This window comes from Zalophus californianus, chromosome 14, assembly GCF_009762305.2.
Source record: "Zalophus californianus isolate mZalCal1 chromosome 14, mZalCal1.pri.v2, whole genome shotgun sequence".
Lineage (NCBI taxonomy): Eukaryota > Metazoa > Chordata > Mammalia > Carnivora > Otariidae > Zalophus > Zalophus californianus.
Genome location: NC_045608.1, coordinates 80,994,872 through 81,006,544, shown reverse-complemented (window position 1 = coordinate 81,006,544; position 11,673 = coordinate 80,994,872). Strand labels below are relative to the sequence as shown.

Here is an 11,673-nt window from a genome sequence, read left to right as displayed (position 1 = left end):
ATCTTACAGGGCATCTTCCATGCAGTAGAAGAAGATGGGAGAGGAAGAGGCAGGGCGTCTTGCCCCGCGACAACTCGCGTTTTAACTACCGTAGAAATAGAGCTGAGTTTCCAAAACACATTCCATTTCAACATTTCCTCCTACTGCCCATGTTAAAGTGGTTTCTGAATTTATCCTCCCCTAGAAGTGGTCTAATGACTTGAACTTTCAGGATTCCTTTAGAAGGAGGTAGGGAACTTAAAGTTAGTACCATTCTCAATTACATGACCTGCAGGTCACAGAGGGTGAATTATATGCTTGAAAGCTTAGTATGGTGAGAGGTCAGGGAGGGAGCCAGGGACTTCGATGCTAATGGAGGTAGATGAAAGTCAGCTACAGGGTGAGAGAAGAATCAGGACAAGCACAGGCCCAGTGGCCGGAGGAAGGGGGCTTGGAGCTGTGACAGAATTCAGTGAGCTTTAGATATCAGCAAGAATGCAAATGCCCATGTTATGCCAGGGGGAGACCAGACTGCCGCTCTCTTCCAGCTCCCGGGTCCTAGATAGTGCGCTCCTTTCAAGGAGAGCAGACCCTGCCGTAGAAGAGAATCGTTTGGGTTTTGTTGTGTCTGATGAAAAAGAGGAAAGGGTGATCAGCAATAAACGTCACCCAGGAAGGCATGGACATTTCCATGCCGACGGCCCCACTGGCAGCAACTGCCTGGGTGCCGTTTTCATCCACTTCCACAAAGGTTTTATGGACAACTTTTGACAGGTACAAATTGGGACTTGGAGAAATTCCAGTAAGATCAGCCTTCCCTTCCTCGAAGATATCCGTGATGCCCATGTCCTGTAGAACAGAATTGAGATCATAGCTGTCTTCCAGGGTGAACTGCGGGAAGGAGACAGCTACTGTTTCTTCTGACATATTCTCTGAGCTGCTCCAGGCCACTATTTTTTCATGAGTGATGTTCCTTTCAAGCTACAAAAGGAAGGAAATAATGTTTAGGGTCAGATTATGAGCCTGCAAAGGATGCCCCAGTTACTTCAAAGGACTTGAGTCTATTTCAACAACCCGTAACAATCTTCAAGGTCCTTCCCTAAGCCTCAAACTACTCTGATCTCATTTAAATTCCCCCAAGCAAATCTCTTTCCTCTTTAGAAGTCACAGGACAATTTGATACCAATTCTGGTGTCTGACAGTGTCGGAGCCCAGCAAAGCTCAGTTGACCCAAGTCGTGCGAGCTTGGCCAAGCCTTAGCTTTCCGAGGTTCAATCCCCTCTTCTATAAAACAGAGATCATACTATTAGGCTCTTGCCAGGATTGAACAAAATGATGTATGTGAAGTAGTTAACATAGTGCTGGCATATAATACATTTTGAATAATGGCTATTCTTGTGATCACTGTCTGGGGATTTCTCTCTTCCTCTGTCTCCACCTCTTCACCGGACAGAGCAACATAGAGCCGAGGCTCCCCGGCCTTCACCGATTCCCACTTCACAAGCAATCTATCCCAGCGGCAGTATCTCCACTCTGTCAAGGCACTTGCACCCAAAAGCAGAGTTTAGCTCACAGGTCATTGTGTGAGCCATAGCAGAATAGTCCGAGCAAGAGGCCAGAAGTCAGGCTACTCAGAGGAAAGGAAAAGCTCGTTCATTTGTAGCAATTCTCACATCACTCCGTGTCCAGATTCCTTGGTCTGGAGAACAACTGCGGAGAGCTGTGAGATGGGAGAGGAAAGCCCTATCCAACATTTTTGGCATTTTGTCCTTTTCTAAACCAACACAGAAGAACTATCCCATTGAATCGAGGTTCTTATATATTCTCTGCTATCTCCGACAGATGAGGTACTAGCCTTCCTCAGGCAGGGAGACAGTAAATGGGGCTGCTCTCCAAAGACCGACACCGAAATATCTTGTAGAAACACAAAAGTGAAGACTTACCTCTTCCAGGCCCTTCACGTTATCTGCAGAGCAAGGAGGCAGCAGGACGAACATGCTGAGCGCCCCCTTAATATACCTCATTTCAAGGATCTGTGCCTTCAGCTCCTCTATGAAGCCAATTCGAAATAGGCCCTTTTGGTTCATCATCTTCACGGTCTTCTTTTCATTCTGCAGTGGACAAGATAGAAAGTCGCAGGACTGCCACCGTAAGCTCACACACTCGCATAGCCTCCAGCTCTCCATTAAGATGAGAAGGGTCTTCACCAGAAGCTCTGAGCCATACCAGTGATCCAAACTAAGAACGCTCTGCCCACTGATCAGTCAGTCCTTCCTTTGCCAACACCTTATTTTCCCATGGTTTTAAGAGGTTCTTCAGCTCCCAAGACCACTCGTTGGTAAACTGTCTATCCAGGAATCTCCCTATAGCCTAGCCAGGGGAAATAAGCCCCACCAGCTTTCTACCTTCTGTGCCTGCACCACCCAGTCTCTTGGCCCTACCTGACCCCCTGCCCTCGCTGGCCTGAATGACCCACCACAGCACCAGCTGGAGCCTTGGTTAAATGATAATCATCTACATAGTAAATAACAGCACTTCTTCCATAGGCTTCCAACAGACGAAAGGGCACCATCCCAGACACCTTGTATATGTGAGAAGTCACCAATCTACAGATGAAGATGCACAGCACTTGCAAAAGGAACACAGCTGACAGGTGCTGGGCTGGGATTCCCAACCCTCCCTTTCCTCCATTCTACAGTCTGGTGGATTAGAGCATTGGTTTTTGAGACAAATACTCACAGATGTGAATGCTAATGCATGAACTGAGCTAAGTAATCTAACCTTTGCATTCTTTCCCCTCAACTCCTAAGAGGGAATAACAATAACACCCATTTTCATAATGATATTTTAGCGAACAAGTTGAAATAATGAATGGAAAATGCTCCTGGCAGTGCCTGGCACCAAGATGGTCAATGAACTTCAGGTACTAATTTTTGCTAATAACAAAATATTCTTATTATATTGTATGTCACCAGGAGACCTAAGTTTTAAAGTTGAATGCACATACTGCAAATCATACTTCTTAGTGGAAATTAAGAGTGCAATATCTAGAAAACCATGTGCTGTAATATCATACCTCATTTAGAGAGAAAAGCGCATCAACTGTGTTTTTAGAGTCAAAATATGTTTCCCATTTGGCCTTGAAGTAAACAGCATTCACCAGCACCAGTACAGTTGCACTGTCAATAGCTTCTTCGTTGAAGAGTTCCTTGATTTTACCTTGAGAAATGTTTCAGAGAATATCCTGAATGTGAATTGTGCCAGAAGTATTCATGTAGACAGATTTTCCTTCATGCCGCTTCCCATCCCCAAGGCTAGGGCATGTCTGATTCAAGGACTAACCCAAGAAAATCACACCACTCACAGTCCTGGATGCGGTGGAGGGGGAGGGGGGTATGATGGAGAGACACACTGTCACTCAACCCCAAGAGGGACCCATTCTAAATCACTGAAACTGAGGGAATTTCCTTCCATTCCCTGAGACACTGTGGTTGGAACTTGCCATTAGACATCTTACGCCACGACTTACCTTTCTTTTTTTTTTATTAAGTTCAATTAGCCAACATATAGTACATCCTTCGTTTTGATGTGGTGTACAATGATTCATTAGTTGTGTATAACACCCAGTGCTCATCACATCACGTGTCCTCTTTCGTACCCTTCACCAGGTTACCCAGCCCGTGATTTATCTTTCAGAGTAGACTCTGCCACCTGATTAAATTATAACTTCCTGGAGAAACAGACTATTGTGTAAACTTCCTATCTTGAGTGCTCATCAGAGCAAAAGGTATAGGTTTACATATAAACAAAAATGCATATAAATATGCTAGGCCAGGATATAAAATCTATTCGATAGGGGCTTTCACATGTCCTCTCTCATGCCATCCCATGTCAACCATGAGAAGTAGGTATGGTTGTCCCTTCTTATAGAGGAATACACCACAGCTAGTAAGAGGTAAGGCCACAGGGTCAAAAATCAGCAAGGCTGGCTGAGATCAGGTCCTGGGGCCTTCCTGCTCTTGGTCCAGCTCCGAGGCTCCTTCCACCATAACACAGCCCTGAGGTGGACTGGAAAATCCCATGCCGTCAGGGCAATCATCCGTTTGCAGTGCGCATTCTTTCCACCGCAAAATACCAAACCATCGGTTATCTGAATGCCTGCCAAGTCCTTAAAGATGAGTAGAGCTTTCTACCACAAGACTTCCACGCAAACTCCATAAATAATAGATTATGTTGACATCACCTACACTTAAAATACTCCAGGAGATTTAACTAGTGCCTTAGTATAAGTTTTTTTAGTGAACACGCATTTCTTCTTGGCAACTGAATGGAACCTTGAGGGAATGGGAATTTTTGTGACACGTGGACCAAGTAAGGAGAAATAATTTTGGAGTTTAGGTGCCCAAGACAAGGCCAGACAGGGGAGTCTCATATTAGAAAATTATTCCATTTTATGTTGAATTCTAAATTTCACTACTCATCACTATCTCTAAACACCCCTTCATCCAGAAAACACCTACGTACCTAGTGAAAAGTTGATAAAAATTGGGATTTTATTATTTCCATTTCCCTCTGAATAACTAGATTCTCTTCACAATCTTTCTACTGACCTTTTGTTTAAAAAATGGAAATAGTTAACATCCTGCTGGCATGTGCTTGGCTGAAAGATTTCACCTTTTCTGATGGAGCAAAGGAGTAACACAGCGTAAGCGTTTAACTGTTTGTGCCTACAAAACTGGCTTTGAACACGGCCCATGTATGGGAGCACCTGGTTTTGACAGACTAGCAATCTGAGACCACGGGCTGACTTTTCTCCTTTTAAATGGAAAAGAACACCAGCTACAGTGTGTTTGGTCTTTCTTACCTTGGGACTGAGATTCAACCCAAAAGTTAATCTGTTGTCTGGACTTTTCGGTGTCCTTCCGGAAATCAACACGTTCAATGGTTGTGTGATAAAATTGAATCACACCATCTAAGTAGTCCTATTAAATTGAAATAAAGAGAAATAGTACAATGAAATCAGATAACCATGCTAATAGTTAGGTGTGAGGCAGTCAGGAGAAGCCTAATGAGAGAGATGGTCATTTAAACAGGATGCACGTGGTGTCTATCTATCTCCACTCTTAATTAGCCAGAGGCCTTTTTCACTCACTGTGGTGACAATTTAGGATATAGAATGCTTATTCATGGGATGCCTGGGTGGCTCAGTCGGTTAAGTGTCTGATTCTTGGTTTCAGCTCAGGTCATGATCTCAGGGTCCTGAGATGGAGCCCCACATCCGTCTCTGCGCTCAGTGCAGAGTCTGCTTGAGATTCTTTCCCCTTCCTCTCCCTCCCCCTCTACTCCTCCCCCAGCTCGCACTCTCTCTCTTTCTCTCTCTAAAACTAAATACATAAAATCTTTCTTAAAAAGAAAAAAGAATGCCTATTCATGAAGCAGCCCACAGTTACAAGGGCACAAGCCCATTCCTACCAGATACCCTTTTCCTTGGACATCCCATTTGTGGAGACACTGCAACATGAGTATCGAGTAATTTGAGAAGCTTAACTATAAAATGCCTCTATTTTTAAGAATTAAAACCCTAGCTAATGGTTACAGAGTTTCTGGAGCGATGAAAACATTTTGGAAATTGGGTGGTGCTTACACAACATTGTGAATGTGATCAATGCTACCAAACTGCATACTTAAAAATGGTTAAAATAGCCATTTTATATTATATTTTACCACAATTACAAGGTAATATGCCCAAACCACTGGTGTGTACATTTTTCATAGGTGAATTGTATGATATGTGAATTTATACCTCAATAAAGCTAGTTAAAAAAAAAAAAAAGACAGCATCTAAAAACTCATTTCCACTGTTGAGAGAACATACTTATGTTGGCCAAAGGAGGCTAAGCCCGCCCCCTCACTAGACCAGCCTAACCACTTGCAACACACATTTGCCTGTGGTCACACCCCTCATGTCCTTTGCTAAGTATGTGGCTCCTTGCAGCGGTGACTGAGGAAGCTGATGTGTCTTGCTGTAGGTACATGCTGCTCAGCCACAGAGCCAAGCCGGGCGCCCTTTGGCTCCAAACGCAATCTCCTTCTGCGACACCGCAGTGCTGCTGAGTTTAATTCTACTGAGGGGCGGCCTGATGGTGGCATGAAAGGGGATTTTGGAGAAGCGCTGGGGGAGGAGTGGGGAGGGACGGGAAGAAGAGCTACCAAGTGCATTTACCAGGCACCTTTGCTGGGAAAGACCGTCACAAGAGAGAAGGCCATTACCAAACCCACAGGTGCTCCAAAAGCTATTAGTCACAGGACCCTCTTTCCACCCACAATGGGCCTCATAAACTGCTCAATTGAAAACTGGGAGAAGGGCAACAGAGAGTGTGGGAGAGAAAGAGGTGGGCCCCGGGGAACCCCCCCAGTCCACAGCACATCCTTCTGTCAGAGAGGATTGTGTTCCAGGTGCCAGGTGAGCAATCCAGCTACTCGATGATTTTTAAATGGCATGCCATATGATAGTTTTAATCACCAGCCACGCCGAACTCACCGGACAGATGGGGAATTCCTGCTCTCCATAAAGCCTGTTGGCAATACTTAGGGTGTAATCAACTCTGATCCTGTCTATCTTGGAAAGAAGCTGCCCGAAGTAGCAACTGAGCAGTCCACTCTCATCACTGGAAGACTCGGCCTGACAAAAGAAGAAAGAAAATGTGACCTGATCAGCAGAGTAAAATGCCACCAGACCACGTTGTCGTTTCACTTTGTTACCATGTGGGGGTGCAAGTGAGAAGAAGAGAGGAATGGAGGGCGGGAAGAGGTCCCAGTGGAAGATCATGGCTCTCACTTGGTATCAAAGTCATCCAGGAACAATACATCTGGGGACTCAGCAGTGCACACTGTGTTTTAGATCCGTGCGCCTCGTTTTTCTCTATATTCGAAAAGATACAAGAAAAAGACAATCTTCTCTCCACCTTCCTCTTAAACTTTCTAAGGTACAGGGATATTTAACTTGGAAAATATCTTTCCCACTCCTGGTATGAGAACCAATAAAAGCTTTGTGTACCAGTAGATTACCCCATGAAATAGACAGGCCAAGGTACAGAAAGCGAGTAAGACTCCCACAGCTGATTCCTATCCCTTACTACCCTTCATCCTCAACCATGCTCCGTCCTGAGAACCTGTGGCCTGAAAAAGGAGGTGAGTCATGGGGCTTTGCTCTGTCTTCATCATGAGCAGAAGATATCAGATCCTACTCTTTAGGAGACTAGCTTACAGCCAACGACATATAAGATACATAATCAGAAAAGAATTGGAGGTCCTATGGCATTCTTGCTATTGTTGTTGCTGCTGATGACAGCCAGGTCCTAACGTCTGGGGATAAGTAACCATTGTCAAATATGGCATAACCAGAATGAGCAGGTCATAAGAAGAAGGACAGGAGCTCAGGGTGGCTCACCTGCAGAGTCAGAGACTCCCCTGTTTCTTTCTGCCCCTCCAGAGAGCTGTCAGCCAGCACTTCTTGTTTTTTGCTTTTCAGACAGGGATCAGGTTCTTTTCGTTCATTCTGGGAAAATTCATTGAAGTGTAGTACCTGTGGGAGGACAATTACGGGGTCTCTCAGACAATACAAACAGCAGGAGGTCTGAACAGCTTCAGAAGTGTTTTCATAGGGTGACAGGGACAGTGATTCCATAGTCAAAAAAATCAACAACAGTTCAAAGGGTAGTGGATGTTTCTTTTGACTTGGTTGTGAGGTGGAATAGAAGAAAGCAAACTGCATGTTACCCCCGGGGTCCACATTTAAGAACGAATGCAACCAAACTAAAAGGATATCGAGGTATCCGTGAGACACACGTGGCTATTGAGCCAGCCAGATGTTAGTGTAAAACACACATTGGATTTTTGAAGACTTAGCACGAAAAAAAATGTAAAATATCTCACTTAAATTGTTTGGTTACATGTTGATAGGATATTTTGGAAGTATTGAGTTAAGTAATATACATAATTTATTAAAATTAGTCTCACCTATTTCTTTTTACTTTCTTATGGCTGCTAAATTTTTTTAAATTACATATGGGATTTGAATTATCTTTGTGTTAGCACTGATCTAGACCTTCCAATCGATAAAGCAAGTGAGGACAGCAAAAGACAGCTACCCAGAGCACTGCAGAAAAGTAGGAGATAAACATATATCTTGCACTGCTCAGGACAGTTTTGCTGGGCAGGCAAAACCCAAGTGCCTGCAGAAAGAACATCTGAAACCTGACCGGGAGGATGCCAATCACACTCTAAAGCTAAGTTTCGCTAATGAAATAATATTCCCAGTAAAAGTAAATGAATAAAGCAGAATGACCCCAAACATATTCTACCTTAATCCAAGAATTCAACTCCTCCATACTAGGGACAATAGTGGGGTCCCCACATAAACTCTGTGCAGTGTGTGAGATCCGGGGAAGTTTTAAGACCAACCTCAGGAGGGTGTTGATTATTTGGGGAGTTGTTCTTGTCACATTCATTCATTCATTCATTCTACAAATTTGTATCAGATGGCTACTATAAGCCAAGCACTATTCTAGGACAAAGATTTTCACCATCTGTAGGATTATATTCTAGCGGGGGAGGCACATAGTAATGAATTACTGTATGCATTATCTTGGAAGACGGAAAATGCCATGTGGGGGAAAAGTAGCTAGGGTACGAGGGAATTTTACAGGGTTGGGAGTCAGGATGTAACATTAGATTGAGAAGTCAAGGTAAGCCTGGTTGAGAAGGTAAACTCTGATCAAAGTCCTGAAGGAGAAAGTAAGTTATAGATCAGTTATGGGGGGGGGGGCGGGGGCGGGGAACCATTAGGCAAAGGGAATGTAGCAAAGGCCCTAAGGCAGGAGTGGGCATGCTTACCCAAGGAATCTGGAGGCCAGTGTGGCTGGAGGAGCGGGGAGGGGACAGGGTGATAGAGGGAGTCACATGGTTGTCAGGAATTCAGATGTTAGAACTTCATGGGCCATCGTAAGGACTCGGGCTTCTATCATTAGCTAAATTGGAAGTCCAGGTTTTGAAATGATGAGAAATAGGCTCTGAATGAGGTTTCCAAAGGATCTTTCTGGCAGCCAGGTTGAGAACAGACTGTCAGCAGAAGCAAGGAAGTCCATGAGGAAGTTGCATCCAGGTTAGAAAGGATGGTGGTGAGTCAAACCTCAGGGACACAGCGGGAAGCACCTGTGTTCTGGGTGTGTATCAAGCGAAAAGCCTTTTGGAGTTTGATGTGAAGTGAGAAAGAAAGAGAGAAGTCAAGGAGGACGCCAAGATCTTTAGCCACTGGATACATAATTGATGCTTACTAAAGATTTACTTACGGAAAGACAGAAAACACATAGACATTAAAAATATTGCTAGTGATATCAGTATGGATAATTATAGAGTGGAAGGGGGACAGACATGCAGACAGACAGACGGAGACAGAGAAGGTGACTGAGAAAAGCTATGAGGCTGGAAGGCTGAAGAAGGGTCATAAAGGAGGCAGAGGTTTAACTGAGCCTTGAAGAGAGAGCAAGGTGGGATGTAAATGAAAACTCCAGGGCAGATGCAGCCTCCCCGCGAGCCTCAGGCTCAGTGAGCAGCGTGGCTTGCCAAAGGGCCTAGGGTCTCACTCTGAGAGTGGACCCAGAGATACTGGATCCACACCTGGTCGATCTGTTGTGCACTGTCACTTCTGGCCCCCAGGCGGACCATGCCAAGGGCAGCCGAGAGGCTCAGAGGACAGAAGAAAATGTTTTTATGAGGATCATCTTTGCTTATCTCCTGGAAAAGATCAAAGCAAAATTTGTTGTTGGCTGCCACGAGAGAATCCATCCTGAGATTGACGGCAGTCTAAAAACAAAAACAAAACAAAACAGAGAGAGAAAACATGATGATCAGAGGAAGATAAATAAACAGTTCGCATTTTAAATACATGAGATATAATCATATACAATGATTCAGTGTGTTTTTAAAAACTCAAAAACTAAGGTCGTCATCATCCTGGTATATACATATTGATGTCCATATTGATATTGATACAGACAGACGTCTATTTTCATTTAATGATGTGAATTAGTTTCCTAGAGCTGCCGTAACAAATTACCACAAACTAGGTGGCTTAAACAACAGGAATTTATCTTCCCTCAGTTTGAGAGACCAGATGTCCAAAATCAAGGTGTTGGCAGGATTGGTTCATTCTGGAGGCTGTCAGGGAAAATCTGTTTCCTGCCTCTCTCCCAACTTCTGGTGGTTTCTAGCAACCGTTGGCGTTCCCTGGTTTATAGAGGCATCACTAATCTCTGCCTCCATCTTCGTATGGTGTTCTTCCCTGTGTCTTCTGTGCGAGTCCACGTTTCCCCTTTCTTATAAGGACACCAGTCATTGGATTAGGGCCCACACTAATCCAGTATGACCTCATCTTAACTTAATTACATCTGCAAAGACCCCATTTCCCAATAAGAGCACATTCACAGATATCAGGGATTAGGTCTTAAACATGTCTTTGGGGGACATGATTCTATTGTGGTAGAACTTTCTTTATTCAGGTAAAACAAAGTCATAGGCAACCGTGTCCTCATGGTCAAGTCAGCAACCAAGAAAACTTTATTCCACCTCCTTCCCCACAGGCTATACGTGGTTCTGCTTAAGTCCTTTGCCAGCACATTCTCCCAACATCCTACGACTGAGGATACCCAGCAAACTGTCATGGGTCATGTCCTTTGTCACCTTCTCACCTCCTTTTGACTCATTCCACATGCAACCTGTGGGCCTTCAGGTGGTGCTTCAGTCAGTCATTGATATTATTGTTCAAGAGATCATTGATCTTGAAAGATGTTGAGAGTTTAGAAGTCATTAAGTTTAATACTTTCTCTTAACAGTGTGGAACCACAGGTGATATGGAACCAAAGCAAGGGAGTGACTCCTTCAGGACAGATTCCTTGCCCCTCACCAATAATCTGTCCCAGAAGTATCAAGAAAATCAAGAAAATCTTACGTAGATCTCAGCTCAGACCATCCCAAAAGAAATGTCTTCTCGTTTATCTTTTTGTCTATGGATATTGTGTATTTCCAAGATGTAAATGTAAGCCCCCTTATGTGTGTTTTTTATCATCAGACATGTGGCACACAGTAAAGCATTAAGAAATCATTATTGCATTGAATTGAATGGTGTACATTGGTTTTAGCCTCTTCCCAGCTTAACATCAACTTTTTTAGTCTGTAAAACCTAATTCAAAAAGATAACAGTTACCTTTTTTAAAATGTGCCAGACATATGTTTTACATATATTAGCTTTAACCCTACAACTTTACAGGATAGAAGTTGTCATTCCCTTTTTACAGATGAGAAAAGAATCGAAGAATCAGCACACATGTTGGCCTAAACTAAGTGCTCTTTCTCCTGTATCTACTATTTCTACTAAGTTGCCCTCAGTGTAGGACAGGCACGTGCCTGCTATATTTTGGTGTTTTCCCCCTGTTCAGCTTAGCACCCATTTTTATGCTTACATTTTTTTTTCCTGCCAAATTTGTACTTGACATATATTTCTCATTTTGTGCTGGTAAAGCTAGGTGCAGGTAGATGTTTTCCAAGAAACATGTGTCCTGAGTGTGCCTGGAAATTCAATAATGCTTCACACCTTAGGAATCTACATTCTTTATGTGGAAAAATATCTTCACAACC

At 43.7% G+C, this 11,673-nt stretch overlaps 1 protein-coding gene across 2 annotated transcripts; it reads right to left on the bottom strand.

The window, feature by feature from the left end:
- Positions 1-555: 555 nt before the first annotated feature.
- Positions 556-9,825, bottom strand: SERPINB12 (serpin family B member 12). 2 transcript variants are annotated; one of them, XM_027577631.1, is made up of 7 exons: positions 9,658-9,825; positions 7,430-7,564; positions 6,521-6,661; positions 4,844-4,961; positions 3,056-3,198; positions 1,923-2,090; positions 556-960 (listed from the first exon to the last, which is right to left on the bottom strand). In XM_027577631.1, exons 1-7 carry the CDS (start codon positions 9,823-9,825, stop codon positions 556-558), a joined length of 1,278 nt encoding a protein of 425 aa, XP_027433432.1. The 2 variants fall into 2 exon arrangements, with proteins under 2 accessions (XP_027433432.1, XP_027433433.1); XM_027577632.1 differs by having other exon boundaries at positions 7,490-7,564.
- Positions 9,826-11,673: the final 1,848 nt, after the last annotated feature.